The 23,777-nt window shown below is 26.9% G+C and overlaps 2 protein-coding genes across 10 annotated transcripts in view; one reads left to right on the forward strand and one right to left on the reverse strand.

Moving 5' to 3' along the window:
* Positions 1-2,628: 2,628 nt before the first annotated feature.
* LOC113549964 (bifunctional lycopene cyclase/phytoene synthase-like) lies at positions 2,629-19,917 on the reverse strand. 7 transcript variants are annotated; one of them, XM_026951507.1, is made up of 5 exons: positions 19,679-19,917; positions 18,801-18,883; positions 6,333-7,269; positions 4,956-5,440; positions 3,890-4,315 (listed from the first exon to the last, which is right to left on the reverse strand). In XM_026951507.1, exons 3-5 carry the CDS (start codon positions 7,243-7,245, stop codon positions 3,890-3,892), a joined length of 1,824 nt encoding a protein of 607 aa, XP_026807308.1. In that variant the 5' UTR covers positions 7,246-7,269; positions 18,801-18,883; positions 19,679-19,917. The 7 variants fall into 7 exon arrangements, with proteins under 7 accessions (XP_026807313.1, XP_026807308.1, XP_026807309.1 ...); XM_026951508.1 differs by lacking the exon at positions 19,679-19,917 and adding an exon at positions 19,154-19,653; XM_026951510.1 differs by lacking the exon at positions 18,801-18,883.
* Positions 19,918-20,334: 417 nt separating this feature from the next.
* The window catches only part of LOC113549968 (phytoene desaturase-like), a 36,015-nt gene continuing 32,572 nt past the window's right edge, over positions 20,335-23,777 (forward strand). For all 3 annotated transcript variants that reach the window (XM_026951519.1, XM_026951520.1, XM_026951521.1), the window contains exon 1: positions 20,335-20,644. The gene's annotated coding sequence lies outside the window, so the exon portion shown is untranslated. The remainder of the gene's footprint in view (positions 20,645-23,777) is intronic.

The raw sequence follows: 23,777 nt of genomic DNA on the forward strand, positions 1-23,777 counted from the left end.
ATCTAACTATAATAAAATTACCTAATTAATATATATATATATATATATATATATATATATACATAAATATATGCATATACTTACATTTTACAGTAAAATCTGGGATTTTGTCATTATCGTCAAATGAGTTCATACTTAAATAATCTTCATAATTACAATAGCAAGAATTTACATTTTTATTTTCTGAAAGTTAAATTGAAATAAATAAATTTATACTATATATTTTGTAGTATTTTACTAAACTAATTAAATACTTAAGGAGGTGTTAAAAAATGTTTTTCTTTTTAATTATATTTCTTAGGAGAAAGTGAAAGTGAACGTTCAACTATTTTAGCTCTTATTTTACGTGTTTCTTTATTTTCTACTTAAGATACACCGTATTATTCTTGAGCTATATCTGTTCTACGTTTTGCTTTTTCATATAAATCAGATAAATAAATAACATATTTTATTTATGTTTATTTTCATTCGAAATTGTAATCTGTACAAAAGAGTTACTGCCAATATGAATTTGTTTTAAAAAGGTATAAAAATTATAATATTATAATATTATAAAACTCTATTCCAAATTTGATGACACAGTTTAATCAACATTTTCATTTTGCAACTATGCAAAATGTGAGTGATGATAAACATGTGTTCAAAAAATCAAAATAAATTCTCCATTAACTCCAGACTTAAAACAATTGTAAGGTCTATCATTATTATTAATTTTTACAAAGTTCTTCAAATCCGTAAATTGGTTTAAGTCGTACTATCCTATTATGAAATGACCTCCCCCCATGCCGACATGCGTGGTTATAAGGTATCCTGAATCCTGATATCGGTAATATTATGTTTTCCGTTATATTAGTGTTTCGTATATTATTTGCTACTTCAATAATTTTTAAACTAAATATAAGCTTTTCGTTAGGTTAATAGGTATAACTCTTTTAGTATTTTTTTTCTAAGGCAATGAAAAAACATCATATTGGCTTATTTTTTGGGAATAGGGAAAATCATTACTGAAGGAATATTGAAAAAATACGATTTAACTGCATTGTATAAAATCATGACGAAACATTTAAAAAAATAAAATTGTTGAATTATTTGTCGAAATGTCGATCACTGTGTTAAAGTTAATCGAATGATAAAAGATCAACGGAGAAAATAATCCTATCAAGCAACTGGCTTCTGCATGGAATACAAAATATAAAAAAAAAACAATCACCGGAAAATATAATCAAGTGTAAAATAAACCAAAAATATATATATTTTTTTATTATTATTAATATTGATTAATTATCATTACCAGTTTTAATAGTTTTACCTATTGTTCCTATTGTACATTTGTACCTATTATTAATTAGTTATTATTATTATTATTATTATTAGCATGATTCTATGTATAAAATATAATTAAAACTGAAGTTGTGAATTTGTGATGTACCTACCAGTCTACCATCATCATGTTCATTATACCATGTATTTGGTACGGTTAGGTTCAACAGTTTTGTTTTTTTTTTTTTTAAATGAACAGCGATTAAAATTAAATTAGTCAAATATGTACAATGTACATACAACATAAAACCATCTTACACAACAATTTCAGAACCACAATTTGTTTGTAAATTGGATATTTTATTTGGACGAACACGAAATTCAAATACCAGTTACGTAATAACAACTTGTGTCAAGTGACAATCTGTTGGATTATAAATCGACTTACTGTTTTATCTTTTATTGATTTATTTTAATTGCTTTACATAGAATTTAGGTTTTTAACTTTTTCTGGTTCATGGACCCTTTTAAAGTATAAAATTGTAGAAAATCAACAAATTTATTTTTGGGTTAGTTAAAAAAATTTGACCTAGAGTTTTCGATATTTCTTTGACAATAGAAATGGATAAAAAAAAAAATAGAACATCCGACAAGTAAATACTGTATCTATTAAAAGGTATCCAAGCCCTAATAAATACCAAACTGTATGACCATGCACCCAATGCATTGTCTGTTGCTACGTGGACCTGTCATGAAAAGGCAACAAGTTTTAAAATTTAAAACTTCACGCCAAAATATAACCTCGTTCCGCGATATTGCTCATGCCGAATCGGCCACGGTGATTTGTCCTAAACCCATAATATTGAATAAAGGTGGCCAGCTTATATTACTATTTAAGCATACTTTATTTAATACTTTTATTGCTATTAGTAATTTATTTTACTAATAGTAAATACGGTAGATTAAATTCGTTTTTATCAAAAACATAAAGCATTTTAATAATATTATTAATATTTAATTATTATAATAAATATATTTTTATTATTGTTATTAACTTTTAAGTTAATACTTTTTTATTATTTAATAAATATCTCTAAGAATTTTCGACACTTCCTCCCTCAATAAGTATTAACCAGATAAAAATTACTGTGATAAATCACCTTTAATAGCTGTGGATCGATGATTTTTTTTTCTATTTTAAAATGTGTACTGTAATGTGTAAACACACGCACACACACTTTATCATTGTAATATAAATACATTAATATTAATAATTTCTCTCAGAATCTAAAATAGAAAATCTTTATTCTTTAAGTATTTTTAATTACTGCAGATTATAAACGACGTATTATAAACACAATACCTGAATAGCACATAATAAATGATATATTACAATAGTCGCAAGAGAAACAAGACAGTTACAGTAATATAAAAATTACATCGAGTAAAAAAAAAAATTATAAAAGTAATTGCGGTGTATAGATACATTGTACACATTATATTAAACCTAAGACTGGAAATGTGTTTTCTCTTGTGTAAGTACATAATAAAATATAATAAATAATATATACATAAGTATAAAATATAACATACATGCAGAAGTTGTATTATTGTAATGAACTTGAATTATTATCATTTCTTATTTAAGCATATTATAATATATGTATATTAAGCACGTCATATTGCAAAATTACAAATATTTATGTACTTTATAGTTACTATATTATTATATAATAGCATGTAAATACATTTCTAACGGTGTTTATAACTATTCTTATAGTTTAAGTAGGTTTGGTCTGTATATTATGAATATTCGTGTAAAATATAAAGTATAATATATAATATAATGTCATAGATTTTGATATAAATTATCATATCCAGATAAATTATAACGAATGAATTTATCGGTTTATAATGCATTAATGCTACGTACACATGTAATCCATTGAACAGTGGTATACACTCACTTTTCAAGTCATCTTTTGAGATAATGTTATTTAACTGTATTCATTTGTATATATAACTTTGCGGTTAGAACAAAAAAAATCATCTTATATATTACTATTTTATATCTTAATGATTTATTAAATTTTTAGTTGCGAACAGATCTGTTCATTTAAAAAACCACTTAATGTATAAATAATGAATATTGTAAACTAGTATTTTTTTTCATTTTATAATTAAGCACATTTTACAATTTTGACAAGTTGCAGAATAGGGCACTATAACACTCTCTAAGTACCGCCCTTTGTCATATTATTTAAACTCATCTAAGTTTTAAATGGTTATGTATATGTAAACACTATTCGTTCGACATCTGTTGTCTGCCATTATACGTTATTAAACATCTTATAAAAGTGTAATATTTGGTCCCAGTTATAACGAATAGGACAATAAAGAATACCTAATAACTAAACGTAATGGAAGTGGATTTTTTTTGTTTTTTTTTTTAAATCCACCGCAAATAAATGTTAAAAGAAATAAAAATGTTAGCATACATATTATTCTGAAACCGTGGTTAACACGTGTTCCAGCGGACTGAGGGAATAATGCATCACGAGTGCAGCACGCTCATTCCAAGGCCGCCGCCGTGGTAATGCAATTTTCGCGGTGGCCCGTCGACATCACGTCAACATTGTTTGCAGCGGTCGGCTTGGAAAAAGTATTTGAGACTCTTGACGTACAGCGAATTGACGCCGATGAGGATCTTGTCCCACTTGTCCAGCGACGCCCTCCGCGGGTACGTCGGGCTGGCCTCCACCGCGCACGCCACGCCACGGTAAATGTCGGTGGCCACCAGCACGGGGCCGCGCACCTCGTACGGCAGGTACCGGATGCCCTCCAGCGACTCCAGCTGGTATTGGTTGGCCAGGCTGATCATGCGCGTGGCGTACGTTTTCAGCTTCTCGGAACCGAGCGTCCACGGGTTCCTGTCGGTGCACAGGGTGTTCACGTCCGCGGCCGCGTCGTCCATGTACTCGGCGGGCACGTAGCATCGGCCCAGCGTCTCGCTGTCGGTAACGATGTCCCGGGAGATGTTGACGATCTGCAGCACCTGTGGTACATATAAAACATGACGACGGACGGATGAAAAAAAATTCTAGAAAGAATTGTATGCTTGTGGAATATCAACGCGCTGGTGCTTAAGTAACGCTACATCATATATATATATATATTATTTATTGTACAATATAACATAAACATATAGGCACGAATAGGTGTAAAACAATTCGCGTTCACCGTAATATAATAAAATTATTTTATCTTTATTTTTATGAAAATAAAAAAATAGTTACGTTTTAACTATACTGTATTACTGTTATATTATATTTTGTATATATAATATATATTATATATGTATTAGTTTTAATTGAAGTTGATATAATATCCACGATAAGCTATGTATTTATAATATATTAAAAATTGTTTTCAAGCTTCCCTATCTCAAAAATGTTCTCACCATGTCCTATTGTCTTATCTTATTCGTACACCTATCCTAACACCTAACACGTTATCACATATTATATAGATACACTTTGTGTCAAGTGTGTCATGTGGTTTAAATATGTGTAAATAGCGTAGTTAAATTTTTTGAGCCCGACAAAAGTATTGCTCAATTCAAATAAAAAAAAATTGGGGTGTGCATGTTGAAAAATTATCCTTTATATTATATTATACACAATGTACACTCTCACCTGTCCCATCTGTTGTGCTTTTTTGATAACGAAATCATGCCTTGCGTCGTCGTCGATATTTACACCACACTTGTACATCATCACGTACACACACAGCGTCCCCACACTGCCGGCTACGTAGCTGGAGTACAACAGCAGGTCGGTTTCGTTTTGAACCATTTTACCATTCACGTCCCATCGGTAGCCGTCGATCAGCTCATAAAACGGTTTTCGGGGTAGATAAAACGATATCCGTGATATGGCCCGAAAGCACGACAGCTCCTCGTCGGTTAGTTCTTGGCGGTACCGTTGCCAGTCTACTTCTGGTTTCCGCGATGTTGACGTCTTCACATCGTAGTCCGCACTTCTATCCGCAAAAATTTCATCGATGAACCTTTCAATCAGCATCAGTTTCTGCTTTTTCACCCCAACATTCGGCTCGCTATCGATCATGTCATCTGTTACCCGACAAAATGCATATAATATGATCAAATGCAAACGTACTCCTGCAAGAAATACAGTGTAAGGTTAGGATCACAAATTAATATTTTTGATGGGCCGTTTTAAAAATTGAAGGAAGTATTTAGAATCTTCAGAATTTAATATAATTATTTTTACATGCACCACAAAAAGTAAAGGAAAACAAATAAGATGAAAAATGAAAACCTCATTTGATTTACCACTAAAATTTACAGTTTAAAAATAAATTTCTTCTTTGTAAGTCAGATATATTTTATATTTTATGATCTTTGAAAAACAATATATTAGTGTTCAAAAATTGTTAAGGCAGATTAACCATATTATACGTGTTTATGAGTTTTGTGAATGTAATAATAAGCGCATCGTGATCAAACTTATTCACGTAATAGTCGAATACATGCATTACTGCTGCAGTATTCCCGTCAACATTAAATATTATATATATATAGGGTATATAAATTAGGTATATATAAAGTTAAGGTCGATTTTTCGTGAAAAGATAATCTATATACCTGTCAGAAATTTTTGATCCACCATTAAAAATGAACCAGCTAATAAAATGGTATGAAAATATAACTGCAATACCTATATCATATATACGTTACATCATATACATCTTTTGCAATACAGTATATCATTTTTTATGTGATATATAATTACATCGTATTTGGGAATCAGCTCTGCAGTTTCGATATCGACAACGTTTTTAGAGCGATTTGAATTGAAATGTATATGGAACCTATATAAATAATATGTATTATACATTATACATAGATCCATATCTATATCGTATCGTCTACTTTGGATATATAAACACAATAATAACTCGATGACTTAAAAATAAGAAAATGCCTGCAGCAGTTGGATCATCTTCTATTCATAATATTTATGTACACAATAATATAATGAATATTTTACCTGCTGGAAAAACGAGACTGGCCACGTTGAACGATTTAGAAGCTATTTTGAGTACGTTTAAACAATGTCTGATGTCATTGACTGGGCTTGGAGACATGTCGCATTCGGCCGTCACAAAAGCTCGCATTTGCTGATTATTGTATTTCCAACTTGTACCGTAACGGAGTGGATAGTCGAACGTGTACGTGTCCGCAAGCCCGTAGGACTTGTCAAAAGCCATGCTGCCCAGGACGATTATCACGTTGGTGATTAGAAAGAACAAGCATTCTTCGAACGGCAAATCATCGGCGACGAATATGTTCAACGAGGTTTTTTCGTTAATGTGCCATACGTCGTCTTTGAGTGCTATGCGGTCGACCCAGCACAGGTACAAAGTCGGAACTATAATCGCGATCGCTGTCGACGTTGACTTTTTGACGAAGTAATTACCGGCACCGTACCATAAGAATATTATGACAGGGCACGACCACCAAAGGATGCAACCCAAATAGAACGTGTCTTTGCCCGGTACGGCTATGTTGTAGCCTTGAATTGCCGTCAGCGCTAAAACTAATATCGGTATCCAACGGATCAGTATGTAGCTTGTCTTATTGAAATTGAAATTGAAACAAGCCGGAGACCATCTTGTGCAAACCAATGCCCACAGTGATGTCATAACAGTTTGTATAACGAAAAACATGTACTCTTCAACGGGCACATATCCTATAACAGCTAAAATGTTTTTGGGTTTGTACATCCAGGCGTTGTGGAAGATTATATAGTTGTCCCACGGTGTCGTATAAACAAACGCCATCGTACAGACGAATGCAATTTTGAACAGTTCTAAGCGACTTATAAACGGCCATGTTATCGACGCTAACACTGCGATGACTGGCAGGGTATATATAAGATGCACGTCTATGTAAGTTAACATTTTCAGTATAGATGTTTGGTAAAACTGAAACAAGTACGTAAAAACATATATTAATCATAATATCAGTTAATTTATATGTATCAATATAAGAATTAAAATATACTATTATTATGTATTATAATATTAAAAACTACCATTATAATAATATAGGTACCTAGGTAATTATAAGTTTAAATTATTTTTGTATTACAAAATCGTCAACCATTGAAATCAAAATCAAATAATAATATTATTTAAAAAATGCTATACACATATAGTATAAAATTTCTCTCTCTCGAATATCGTTAAATTGAATATTTTTGGTTTTACACTTTATAATCACGTACGTTATTTTAATGCATTGTGCATTTTGTGTCAATTTTATATTCAAGAAAAACTAATTTATATACATTATATAATACGAGTATATTATTGCTTGAAAAATTATATAAATTTAATTATTAGTAAAAAATAGTAAGACCGTTAAAAACAGGATATTTATGGCACTGATGGTTTTTAAAGGTTACAGTTCTATGATAGTTACTATGATTTATGGTAAATCACAAGAATCGTGAAGATTCTGATTTCAAATCATAATTGTTGCTAAATCATAAAAATTGTTAAAAACACGTGGTTTTTTATTTCATCACGCATAGTTCATAAATAATCGTCAAATAAAATTTAATTTTGAGATAAAAGGATCAATTTCAGTTCCACAGAAAATTGCTTATTATGTGTAAAATAATAATTTATTGAAATATTATTTGAAATAGATTATAATTGTTGTACTAATTTTTTTTTTTTTTATTATAAAATAAATATGTGCATAAAAGTAAAATAAAAGAAACATAGGTTAAAAATAATTGATTTTTTTTAAAATATAGTTATTATTATAGCTACTAATTAAATTACCGTATGCAATACAAGATACAGTGGGTTCTCACATATAATTCAGTATTGGCCGTATAAAAGTCAAAAGGTGCCTATTATATTGATATTATCGAATATTATATAATAATATTATTTATTTATAATAATATCTTAACCTCCACTGTTTTTTTTAACCTTCAACTTTATATTCGCCAAAATGTTTGTAAGCTATATAATAAAGTCTATACAGTATATATGATGATAAGAATACACATTATATTTTTAATATTTATAAATTATAAATTTCTTATGTTTTTAAGTTTTTTGTACATGTCATCTACTATGTTTCATGCGTTTACATTTAAATCAGTCAACGCATAACATCATAAACTATTATTAATTATAAAGTTCTAAAAAATATAATAACTTATATAATATAATATTAATTTATATGATACGTATATGAGTATGTAATATAATATATAAATAAAATAAAAATATGCAAATACGTATAATGCGTTTATATTATTTAATACTGTGCAGTAATAAATAAAAACCAAGGTTGTACTTCGACGTAACAAGAAACAATTTTAATTACTGTACTTAACCTATTTAACTTAGTAAATTAACATGTGTAACTTATATAGTTCATCTAGGCACTCAGTAACCGTTAAAAAAACAATGGTCCGAAAACCATATTATATTTTCTTCGATACGAGTGTAATATAGTTTTCGAACCGCTGTTTTTCTGAAAACTGTAACGGTTGCCATGTGTCGTGATAAATTGGATGACAATTTATTTCGATACAAGATTTCGAAGACGATATAACTCGTTGTTATAATGTATTGATTAAAATAATATACCTACTAGAAAGTACCCACTATGTTTGTCACTATCGACACTATTATTGCATTAATTAAGTTCTAATTATTGTTATATTTATTAAGAATTAATTATCGAAAACGTAAAATATATATTTTAATTGCTTTATTTTAAACATGAAATGCGCTGTATTAATGTTTTTTTTATTATTTATCTATATTGCCTCATACGTTTTACTATGTTTTTTTGCGGCACTCCACTATTCGCTCATATAAGCTTAAAATATCTACTTATAACTAATTAATCATTGATTCGAAATTCAATTCTGAGTCGAATGATGAATATACCTATTTATTTTATTTACAATGATATTTTTATTGAACAATTTTACTTTTAAGAGTAGTAAAATAACATTAATCTTCGTCGCGGTAAAATTGGGTTATTTCGTGTTATTTATAGATATTAAATGTTTTTATTTTTTTCAAGTTATACATAATAACATTTGTGTTTATAAGTAAAAAGCAAGCAAATTTAATACAATAACGCTCCTTATGAGTTGATCTTATACTAATTTAAAAATACAGAAAATGTATTCTGACACAATTTTGTTTTATTACATTACTTAAAATTTTGAAAATTAATAAATAACGATTTTAGTTATTTTATCGCAATTCAAAAAATATTATTTGTAGGGACTTCAAACTTTTCGCTATAATGCTTATTACTATTTACTTTACACAATTTATTCAAAAAAATATTTAGGTCAATTTAAAGCTATTTATACCATGGACCTATTTAGCTATTTATTACATTATCCTATGGTACATCGGACATCGGTATTGACTCAATTAATAACAGTTAACTATAATAGATGAAATATAATTTTTATATAACATAGACAATTATTTTTTTGAAAAAATAAGTTCAACCTATTGCAGTATTATTAATAGAAAAACAATATTTTCTAATATAGCAATAAATATATATTATAATAAATTATCAATTAGAAAAAATAGACTGACAGCCCATTACCGATCAGAATCGTTTATCGTCGTATATACAATGATTTATCATGGAATTACAATTTTACACAATCATTACAATGGCCTACTCAATTATGAAGTACACTCGACCTCTGCAGTTATAACTGAACGACTTACCTGTTTTTTTTTTTTTTAATTTAATTATTTAAAAAAAAAATGTATTCCAAATACTTTGAAATTATTAAAAAAATACTTTGCTTTGAAATATGAAATTAAAAATGTTACTATTCAAAAAGTTAAAAAAAAAAAACTTAAGCTCCAATAATGAAAACAAATAGTAAAATTAGATATTTTATAATTTCTGAGAATTATGTAAAAACTATTAATAAGTATTTCAACAAAATATGTAATGGGTATTGCTGTCTACCTAAAAACTCCATTTTGAATAGTAATTATTAATTTATTATATAGTTTACAAGTTGTTATTATTGTTATAATGTTATTATAGTAGTAATTATATTATTATTTGCATATTGTTCTAGATAATATGAGCATCTCATATCATATAGAAATAATTTCAAATAAATTAATATATTATTATATAATAATCTTTTATTAATGTCTGTTATATAATTGTTTTATCAAGAGTACCTTATTTATTATTGTTTATATAATAGACATAATACAGGATAATTGGTAACTATTACTAATTATGCATATATTTACCTAGATAGGAATCTAGTTTAGATATTATTTTAATTTTATTTTATTAATGATTGATTATTGAACATAAGCCTTTGGAACATATTTTAATTTAATTACATAATGTATAGACTTTTAGTTTTTACGGGTTAATCAATTAATATCTTCTCTTCTAAAGTTTTTAGAGGTTTAGGTTTTTGATTTTATGATGCATTTTAATTAATTGCCATATTAATAATTTTCATAGCAATTATCAAAATTATGATAAATAATAATTAATAAAATAGATTGTACCATTAATTATAAATACTAGTATTTATAATCAATGATTGTACGTATAATCTAGCCGGAGACGGCGTGCATTTCAGCCTACGATATTTTATTTTTCGTATATAATATTTAATTCATCAATAACACAAGTTTACATAATAATCAAAATTACTAAAAAATTCGAATTATATTATAAATATATTATTACTGAATTATTTTATAATTATTATTAACTATGATAATTGATAACATATTGGTTAATAGCCTTAAAATTGAGGTGAATAAGTTCATGTTATAAATAGCTTAGAATTAGTCATAATATTTTAACATTTGTTCTGAGTTTAGAAAATAATAATATATTTAGTGGCAAAAAGTTTCAAGTCCGTATAACGGTTAATAATTTTTGAATTACAATAAAAAATTTAAAGTATTCGTTTGAATACCCAACGTTATTAAAATTGTAAATTAAAATGTTAATAACAAATTAGTGCATACCTATATATTTATCTGATTTTTTTATGACGATAAGAATGACGAATTTTGTTTAAATTTAAACTTTAAATGCTTATAACAAAAAATGTCGTGTTTTGTACTTTTAATATTTTTAAATTACAATAAGAAAACATATGTGTGATCATTTATTAAACTTACGATCTTTTTAACCGGTCAATTTTTTTATTAACACTTTAAATAAATACTTGAAAATTTGCTTATTAATACAAATGCTTATTTGTGTAAATATGTTATTGTTGTAATTAAGTATGGAAAATTATAATTTAAGTATAGGAAACATTTAAAGTTTTAAGATTAATAATTTTTAAATTGCAATTATTTATAATTTAAAAATTAGAATCATGTGATAAAAAATCGTTTTTTTACGTTTGAATATCCAATTTCAAAAAAATTTAAGCTTAAAAAAAATATTTCTGTAATATTACTAATTTTTTTTCATTATTCTTGTAAGGAAAATGTATATGAAACTTAATATTTTATTAAATCATAGATATGAATTTTTAATTATCAATTAATATATTAATTTTTATAATTTTGCAGGTAAATTTTATAAAAATTTTAATTTAAATGCTCATTAAAAATATTATAATTATGTATTTTTGTAATTCTTAAATAGGTAAATAAACAACTTATGATGAGCCTTGTATTAAATTTTCAAGATGTTTACTTGAAAATATAAATTTGATTATACATGGAAAACGTACTAAAAATATTAAAGTTTTAAAATACTCGTACATAAAAAACGTTTCAAAGTTGTAAATAAGCAAATATATACAATAATAAACAAAAGAGATACTTGTAATTAATTAAATAATACTTAAATTTTGTTAATACTCAACAAATTGTAAATATTCCATCTAAATACACTTATTGTTATAGTGTTATGTGTTTTAGTATTTTATGTGTGGAAACTAATTTTCATTGTACATCATTATTTCAATATTATAAATTCATTTTTATACGATTAACTATACTAGGAAGTATCTATATTGGAATTTCGAAGTGAAATTTTACGGAAAAATGTATGAAATATAAATAATAACATTAAGTAATATCGTTATGTAAAAATGATGTAACGTGTAATGACTAATTAATAGAATGAAAAATATAATTTTAATCGTTTTTAATATAATTTACTTTAATGACTTCACCGCTAGACTGTGAACTACATGCACTACTACTGTATATGAAAGTCTATTTTTAAAGATCACATAAACAGTTTATATACACGTATTATAATATAAAATACGTAAAAGAGGAAGGAAGTTAAATTTTTAGTATCTTACCAAAAACGTGGATGGTATTTTAACGGGCCACGAAAGTGTCTATACGAAGCATATATGTATGTATTTAAAACTTATATCGAATTCTATAAATAAGCCCATACAAATCGTGTCAGTATAAATTAAGAAAAATAAAACACTTCATATAGAATATTATTGTTCAAATATCAATTTTATAAATTATATACCTACAACTTAATATGCTAAGGTTTTTGGAGATTGTTTTAGATTAAAACTTTTTTCATTCAAAATCCACTAAATTAATAAGCAATAGGAATAGGAGTGTAGAGTGTATACCTGAATAATTATATTATATTAGTATAACTAGCTGATCTTGCACGACGTTGCCTGTTACAAATTATAAATGCCAATAGAATATTTGTTAAATGTAACACAGTTATTTGAATTGTTTCGATCAAATATAAAATACAAGCTTAAAATTATATCCAATTATAGTAATTAGTTTATTTTCCGTAATCATTGATAACTCTATTAAAACAAAAAAATGTTTTTTGAGTCAACAAATCTCTGTATGAGCCAGCCGCTCCTCTTTAAAATTTAAAAAATTTACTTTAGGATGCACATCTTCCCTTGGGTATAGGATAACGTATGTACTACATTTCAGAACCATAATTTTGATAGACTTGGCCGATACACACAAAAACATAGAAATTTTTCTTTTATTAACATAAAAGATTATTAAATTATGCACAATTGCCGTTATCGATAAAAAGATACTCAAAACTTACTATATGATAGTCAGTAGTTTTAGTAGTGTTAATAATGCATATAGAGTATAGATATGAGTTAATATTTTACTAACTTTTATGGTAGACTTGGTACAAAATGCTGGAATCAAATCAAATTGGTTTTATTAGAACATTTTTAAAGTAAAAATGTGCATTTACAAAAATCTATGCAACTATTGTAAAACTAAATACTTCGACATTGAAAGACATTATAACTACAAAGCTAATAAATACTTGTGGCTATATATAAAAAAAATAAAAAAATATTTAAATAACAAATTACCATCTCTATTTAAAATTTCTTGGTAAATATTATATAATATGAAAACTAAAGTTCAATAACTAAACAAATAACAAAATTTATCATACCTTATTAGAGGTATTATAATAAATACTAACTAGTTATATAATAAATATAACCTTTGAAAATAATTACATACAACAAATATAGCTCAAAAATAAAATAAAAATGTTTCTAATTAATAGATGCCATAGATTTTGAACTCTGTTATCATACACATTAATATAATTTTTAATATCGTAAGTGTCAATAATTGGATACTACGTAAGTTTTGTTTATGTTTTATAAGATAAAATTATAACGTAGCCGCGGTACTTAAACTAGATATTACCCGCATATTAGCAGTATCAGTTATACTAGCTAAACGTACAGCTATTATTTATATTTATATTTTTAACAATTCTTAAATAAATAGTTATTTTTTAATAGTGAAGTTATAAATTTAATTTATTATTTGAAAACACAATATTGACTAAAGGTATGTATTACATTTTATATTATTTCATTATAAAAACTCTGCTTTAACTTCTTTTGATCTTACGGAAGTGTGGATTAAAATTGTTTATTAATTAAATTATGAAAATTCATAAACACAGTCCGGTATTAATGAATTCAATTTTAAAACTTTTAATATTTATAAATTTTGATTTATTGGGTAAGTATGATTTTGTTCTTTTATAAGTCAGTTTTTAAAATTTATATTACTTTTTTTCATATTTATTTTCTTCTTATAGATATAATGTTACTGCGTAAATGTCCGCAATTGGTGAATGCTGACAATCACCGGTTAATATCGTTGTACACTAAAGTAATTGGTGAATGTTGGCATACTGATTAAATATTTGTACTATAAGTAAATATTCACTATCAAATTTTGACATTTATATAGAGATATTGGTGAATGTTGGTAAAGCCGATATTATTTAATCTAATCTAATTTAGGGATAACGAAAGAGTTATAACAATAATACAGTATCATGTACTATCAAGTACCTATGCAGAATAAGGTATTGTACAAGTTGATAATTTCGATAAAATGTTTTACTATACCTTACCCAAATACTCTCATTATAACTGGATAACCTCCGTAAATCATTTAGTATGATATTGTCATTCAAAATAGTTATATACTTTATTGTATACCTAACCATAAGCGCAAATAGTGTTTGAAATTTGGGGGGAAGGCTATAGATCAGGTCTATAATGGATACTTTTATCATTGTCCCCTCTATTTGCGCCTATATACCTAACCCAATCGATTATACACTAGAAACTAGTTTTCAGTGTTTAGACAAATTTTATTATCAATTACTGATGTACAAAGGGATCAACAAATTTCCTTGAGGCAATAAGATTCTACATAAAATTCATCAATTGGTGGACAAGGGTATACGTGATCTAATTGTAAAACAAAGTACACCACAAAAAAGTATGGTTGTAGAAATGTTGGCATTTTATGTAGTACACAATGTCATTACAGTTTATTGTCATATTGAAATGAGTAGAATAATTTTCCCCGTTTTTTTAAAAATAATAATTTTTTGTATAGTATAATAATCATAATTTAAATAACAATAAATACAAATATATGTAATATTATTTAATAATATTTCGTTGATTTAATTAAACATCTGTTGTTTTTATCTTATATTATATATCCTACTATAGTACTAAAATAATTTGTCCGAATACGTATCTTTTTCAAAATTAATCAAAATTACGTTGTGTATGTCAAAATTGACAAAAATCTTCATGTAAATGCCAACATAAATGTCTATAGTATCTTAATTTTTTAACATTCACCAATTGCGGAAATTCACAATATTAGATATAAACATGTAAAATAGTATTGATCTATACAAAATAAAGTTGCTTAAAATATTATTTTAACATTATTTACTAAGAACAAAAAAAAATATATATAAATATATTTTGTCTATATAATTATTAACATATGGTATATCAAATATAATTTAATGCCATGAATATGTTGGTGGTAAATATGTAGGAACTTCACTTGAAATTAGTTTAAATATTTGAAAAATATCATTGTATAAAGTTAATAATAATTTACGTAATAGCGAAAACTGTTAAGTCCCTAAGAATAATATCTTTGAGTAATAACAAAATAACAAAAAAACATTATTTTTTATTTAAATATCCAGTTTTGTTAATATCTATAACAAACTTGAAATGTCAACATAATTTTTAAGTAGGTGTTTTTGATATATTTTAGTTATTATAAGAACAACTTATATAATTATGAAGGATCTTGTATTACATTAGGTTTTTTTATTTAAAAAAATGTTTATCAATATCTACCTTTATAAAAAAAAGCTTAAAATTTCAATCATTTATACATTGTTCAAAAAAAGTCAAAATATTTTGAAAATCATATTATGTCTGAAATGGTTTTTTCGTTTTATATTAGGTACAACAAAAGAACAAAATCGATTTTTTTTTTGTAGTATTCTGAATGCTGATATTGCATAAAGATTTCTGGTTTATTTATTTATATTTCCCGATTATTAAAAAAGTACGCAGTGTTTTTTAATTTTGATGTTTTGAACAATAACTATAAATATGATTTGCTATTAGAAACTATCTTCGTTATTGAAGATTGAAGCGATTTTAGTAATTCAAAAGGCAAAGCAGACACACGTATACACACATATTGTAAAATCAATACATGCATTGCGTCACTATAAGTATTTAAAATATTTTAAAAATTTGTGTAGGACTTATAAAAATGCTCAAAGAGCAATATTTATCCAATGATTTTTAAATAAATATACAAGTTTTCAGAAGATTTCAAGAGCAATAACTTATTACCTAATATATTATAAAACAAATAATAATTATTAAATAAAATATTATGGTTTAATACACACACACACATATATATATATACATAAGTAAACATAAATATTGATGTTTGTTCTAATTATAACTGTATTTAAAATTCTAAACCATATAATTATATGAATTTATTACTAATAAAATATATTACTTTATATTTTAAATTATGATTGAAAATAATTAATTTATCAAAACTTTATAAAACTGTTCTGTTTATTTCCGGAATTTTTAGATAAATAACGTACGTATATAAGATACTATGTAGACGAAAAGAAAACGCATAACAAGTTTTTATGACATTATATTAATATATATTCCCACGCTGACGGGAATGGAATACGATGCTTTGAAATGTACCTACGTACCTACCTATTGATAGAAATAATTTATTTTATAATAAAAACTACGTTTATCGTAGGAAGTACAATATAGTTTTGTAATATTTACAAGCCCGTTATTATCACTAAGTAATTATACGCAGCTTTCTTATAGTATACATTACCTTGGTTTTATTATACTCGCACGCAAAACAATTTCGACGATTACGATAGATACGTGAAAATATACGTAAATATTTGTAAAATAAAAAAAACTTAACTCGACAGTTTGAAAATAATTGCGTGTGACTGTTTACCTCATAGGTAGTGATATCGGTCAATTATAATATTTATAACCAATTTCAGATCACTAAGTTTCATTAAAGGACGAAAGATCAACGCATATTATTATTATTATCGTACATATAGGTAGTGATGGACGCACGCCAATGTAGAATATAAACATAGTTTTTGTATTCGCATGGCCGCCGTTATTACGTAACATTTTGTGTCTATGATGTTATACTGTGTATACAATTTCCTCTAAGACACCTATGATGATGCCATAATGAACCGATTGCAAGGGCGTTCGATAATATAAAACTGAATAAAATATTGCTATTTTATAGGCACGGCAATTATATAATATTATGATTGTACCTATTTATAGAAAAACGTGATTAATAACGGCGGCGAAGGAAAATAATGATTGTATAGACGTTTGCTAATTTATACGATGATTTTATCTAGTAGATATATTTAATATAACACTTATGTCGAAAAATTTACGCGTACATTTTTTTAACCTTTCGGTCTAGTAATAGTTCGCAGCTCCGCTGCCTTAGAAATGGGGTGTGCAGTAAAGGTTAGGTTATATCCACCTAAATATAAGTAAATTAAACTCGACAGGGCAGATGATGAGGGTAAAATAAAAAGGACAATATTAATATAGACTCCAATTATTTTTATAAGTCTTTTTACGAACTCATCCTATATTATATACTTTTTCGGTCATCCAATAATTATAAGAAATACAAACCAAATCCTATAATACTGGGCTACATAAACAAACACGTAACATTTAATGAATCAATAGTGAGCTAATGGTCTCTTGGGCAAAATGTAGTAACTAATTAAGTTTTAGTGAACCATTAAATTTTATATGTAATTCAGCAATCAGAAAATTAAATATTTTAATAAAAAATTAAAAAGTGTTTTTATTAAGTGAGCTGAAAATGCATAAAAAATATCAAAATATTGAGATGATTTTAGTGCAATGTTTGTTTTGTATCTCAGACACACGCGTGACATAGACAAAAACACATTTACGTAAAATAGTTTTTCACGATTTTTGAGTAAAATCATTTATACTACAACAATTATATAGAATAATATATTTTTTTTACTTGACTTTATATTCGACTTTAAAATTAATACTAAGTTGTTTTATTAGTCTCTACAACGTTCGTGATGGATTATTTTACTCTTATATTATTCAAAAATATAAAAATGATTTTACATTATTGCGTTTTGTTGCACGTGAGCTAAAGAGAGGAAAAACAAGTAGCGTGCTGACATTTTTTTAATGAATATGTTGAATACAACGCATATCCTATTCTATTAAAATAATTAAATACATTTTTCATGCTTATTTTCAAACCTTTGTCTCATTACACATATTATTTTAATAAAACAATAATGTCAAACAACATATAATACTTTTAAAGAATAATGTGAATCTTGTTTATCGGATTTAGGGTTAGGTTCTCAATGTCCATTAAAAATAAAAAACAGCAACTTTATATAATGTTAAAATCGGCGCTTGGCTATTTTTCAAATACATAGTACCTGAAAAGTCGGGGTCTAGCTTATAGTTTCCAAAATATTACAATATATTTGTACTAACCTATATAATACGTCTCGGATCTTGTAAAACGTAATCATCGCAACATTCTTACTGCATATTTTAGGCTTCGCACTAGGAGGTACCTATACACATAAATAACATATATATATTTATATATATATATTATAAATGTTTTATATTGTATGCGCTCGCGTAGCAATAATACTGTGACAATTATGTCAGACAGTGTTGTAGTGGTATTTATTTTTTATTAAGTACAGTACGAAAGCACTCGTATTTACGATGATATTATGATTATGACGTTATCGTTATCGAGTACGATGCGATATTATTATGTGTATTATAATTAGTAATTACGGTATATTATGTTAGAAAAACGCATACGGACGCACATGCTATACAGGACCGCCGTATTGATGAACGCGGACGAGTTTATAGTGGTCGGTGTGGGATTTCTGGTTGGAAACGATGTCGGCGTGTATCTTGACTAAAGTCGGCATTCGGTGTGGCGTAATATCGCGCAACATTTGTTTTTATTTTAGAGCGCACGGAATGATGTATATATATACATAATATATATACGACTGTGGCGGCGACGGCATGACATCGTGTGCGCCACCGTAGCCGTATGTCGTCCCCTTCCTCATAAAGTCACCACTGCCGTGGTGCGGACTCGCACGCGAACAGACGACCAACCACTCTACCAGCGAGCCGATAATAAAATTCGATAAATAACTGTTTTGGGCACTTATTATGAAATAATAATAATAATAATAATAATAATTTAACGTCCTTTCCCGACTGCAGCTCGGACGCGACTCGCCGCGTCCAAAAATAAAATTATCGTAAACTACAAGTCTCACAGTATTGTGAGCACAATACACTTTACATTATATTACTGTGTACTGTGTACTCACAGATTTTAAACGTCACACCGTGCCGGCGATTCCTCATCTTTTCGTTTCTCGAACGAACGGTTGCGGACAATTTTATGATCGCGCGATCGTCAGTCGTATCTGTATCGTCGTACGTTTGGACGGTTTTATTTTTTTTATAAAATATCACTGAGGAGCGGCGCGTAATGTATACACACTCGTTGCGGTTTTATCGTGCGCCGTGTATTCAGTATATAATTATCGTGTCTACCTGCTGTAACCTTGACTGCGAACGTGAATTCGAAAAAACGGAAAAATCAGGTTGTAGAAGTGCCTATAACCGTCGGCGCGCGAGGGAACCGAATTTCGAGTAGCGATTCTGTTATGACCTTGTGCATTTAACAATATCTTCGAACAACTCCTTTCACCCCCGCCTACACGCGTAATAAAACAACCCTAAAAATAATTGCAAACAAAATGTTGTTGTGGGTGCGTAACAATAACAATAATATTATTATTGTATCGTCGCCGTTTTGAATTCCAGACGTCACTGCACACGGATATACATCACAGAATACGATATTTAACGTCATGAAATCATGACGTAGTATGCACTGCGGTTTTATTATTACTATTATTATGTTGGTGATGGCGGCATGTTGCGTCGTAGCTTGCAACCTATCGTTGTCGTGCAGTCGTGTGCAGTGCGAACGCGACGCCGGACAGTCGCCCGCGATCCTTTCCGAAATACGGTTTGAACAAAAACGACAATACGTATTTCGCGGTGACTTCCATGAGTGATAACTAAGCGCTGTAATTTTCACATACCTACGTCCGTATTACGGTTTAAACACAGCGCTGTATCCTTTATTTTAATGTCAGACCAAACATACGCGTTATAACCGAACCACGTTATATACCGTGCATACACTGCGATACCACAACAACGACTGCCGTTCCGGGCACCAGTCCAACGAGATACCCAGGAGGGGGATCCGCCAACCAAAGGTAATTTGGAATTCATCATAAAGTACGCTGCGTGCGGCTTGGTAAACTTGTGCACCGCATTAATATTTTTAGGTCAGCTGAATTGCATAAATAAAATTACTACCGGACTGCAGTCTGCGGGTTAAGTGATTAGGTTAATATATTATAATCAAATTAGTTATTGTTTATGTGTTTTTGACCTAAATCCTTGACTTATTTGACAGAAGTATCACAACATAATTATTTAACTTTTAAAATTGTTACCAAAAACACATGTGTGATTTCAATGTTTATAAACAATAAATTAATATCAAAAAGCATTGGGACGTAGTGTCGTAGTTAAACAAATAGGTATATCAAGTGATAAAAATAAATACGATTATTTTATTAATAGTACTTAGCTGTTAAAAAATATTCCAATCATCAATATTACTTTTAATTATTATTAAAAGTAGAAAATACATATCACTATATCAGTAACACACAAATATCCTACAGTATTGTTCCTGCTTTTACGTATATTATTATTACATAATAAAGTTATTTAATTATGAAACATTTATGAAAAACTTTGTATTGAAAAATATTGATATATTTATATTATATTGAAAAATATAAGACATTTTTTTTTTTTACTTTTATAATATAGCAATTAGATTTAATTTACTATCAAAAACCACTATCAAAGTTGAAGAACAGACATTTTTTTCCTATGTTTAGTGTAAAAAAAAAAAACCACACATTATTATAAAATCAATATATTCATTGCTCCGCCTAGAATCTAAGACGTGTTAAATTTCATTAAATTATAGTTTGTGGAATTCTACTGAACTTTTTATCCATTACGTTATAAATTACTCTAAATTAGCAAAGATTATATAGTATATTTAACATTTTAATCATTTTTAAAATTAAATTTATTAATTTAATTATTATAATCAAATTGTTTTTTAATAACATTGTGAGTTGAAAATTAACTAAATATTATTTTTCGCACAAATAAATGGCGACATACCTATGTATGACTTGTTGAATTTTTGTTCAGCTGTTGATTATGAATATATAGTTCAAATAGGTTCGATTTAAATATGTGGATATCCCAGTATCATAAATTTAATTAAGTTAATTTTAATGTTTTTAATTTATGTATAGACGTATAGAATTATTATTTGGGAATCAATTTATCTTGTATAACTTGGAAGTTGGACTCACTTTAGCGGTTGATAATATAATTATGTAGATACTGTATAATCATATCCACCTATCCATATTGTCAATACGGTATTGATAATCATAATACCATTGAACAACAACACAGCCCAATAGTCCAAACTATACTATATTTTTATTTTACTGAGCTGTATAGATTTATTTAATTTTCTAACTTGTGTATCTTTTATACTGAAAGCGATGGTGAAATTAGAATTTGGCGTTTAGCATTAGTTTTAAACTTAAATCAATAGAAAGTTATTAATTCATACTTCGTGGTTCAAGCTTATTATATTTTAAGCATAGTTAAATACCATTTGTAATTTTCAGAAAACTTCAGGGGGTTTTCAGAAATTTATAATTTAAAATTTTTGCATATTTTTTGGAGGTCTGGAAAAAAAGTTATTTTCAATTATTTCCTGATTTCTGATCTCTAATTATTAAGATTTTATACTTTAGGATGAATCATAAAAATATAATGAATATTGTGTTTACAAACGTATGGAGTTATACATACAAGGTGATTTTTTTAAGCATGCTCACACCATTATTATGCTTAAAGTATACATCTATTCAAATTTTGATTTTTACATAGTTTCAAGTTGTTAAAATAACGTTTTTATTAAAAAATTATATTTTTAAATATTTTTTAGTTTATGAGTTATAAGTATTTAAAGTTTAGATGCGCGGAGTGGAGTGATACGAGGTTACCCCGCAAAATGTTTGTCCACTACTCCGCTTATTAAAACTTTAAATATGTATAACTCATAAACTACTCACCCTAAATTCGATTTTGATGTATCAAAATACCCAGAAAAATATTCTGCTTTGAAATATGAAATCAAAATTATATTTTCATTCATAAAAGTAAAATACTTAAAAAAATATAAGGATAAAAATTATTTAAAAATATAATTTTTTAATAAAAACATTATTTTTTTAACAACCTCAAACTTTGTAAAAATCAGAATTTGAATACATATATATAATTTAAGCATAAAAATTGGGTAAGCATGTTCAAAAATCACCTTGTATATGTATATATATATATATATATATATATTATACAATAGATATACATATAACAACCATAGTATATAATGTATGTAGTAATTAACCATTATTTGTACAATTAAATGTTCAATATTTATTTTTAAATTTATTTATTATCTGCATTATTATGCCTACCTTGATAATTTTAATATTGAATTAGTCATTAATTATAATTTAGCAGTTATATGATTCTTCAGTGTTATTTTTAAGCGTATCGTTAATAATAATATTAATTTTCAACATTGTTATTTTATGAATACAACAAGAAATTAATTATTTTTACGCATTTATTGTTAAACAATAATATTTAAATATTGTTTAGTAAAGAATAGCTAATAATTGTCAAAATAAATTGTTAATATTTTTTAAAGTCATTGGAAAAAAGTATTTTTTTTTGAGATATTTTAAATTTTTAAATAAAAATATTAAAATGAAATGTTTATGTACTGTAAGTTATAACAAATCAATTTAATAAAATATTTTCGTAAAATAAATACTCGTGTTATATTCTATTATTGTATTTGAAGGTTTTTTTTTATCTTAGGAGATACTTATAAATTATAACGTGTAATAATATTTATCTAAGTAATAATATACATATTAGTTCTTACTATCTTGTGTAGAGATAAATAACTTGAGGTAGTTGCTCAACTATTGATCTTTATGCATCTTGTATTTCTTTTTAGGCTTATTTTATTAATTATGGTAATTTTTATTTTTTTTTTTATTGGAAAAAAACAAGACCCTCGGATTGAAAGATAATTTAATTAATTACATGATGTATCATTGTCTATTTATTCTTATTATTCTAAATTGTTTTAAATCTTGGTTTGAAGTTTGGCGGCTATGATAAAACTATGGTGTTGGATATTGACTGAGGATGATTGTGGAG

The sequence above is a fragment of the Rhopalosiphum maidis genome, chromosome 1, assembly GCF_003676215.2.
Source record: "Rhopalosiphum maidis isolate BTI-1 chromosome 1, ASM367621v3, whole genome shotgun sequence".
Lineage (NCBI taxonomy): Eukaryota > Metazoa > Arthropoda > Insecta > Hemiptera > Aphididae > Rhopalosiphum > Rhopalosiphum maidis.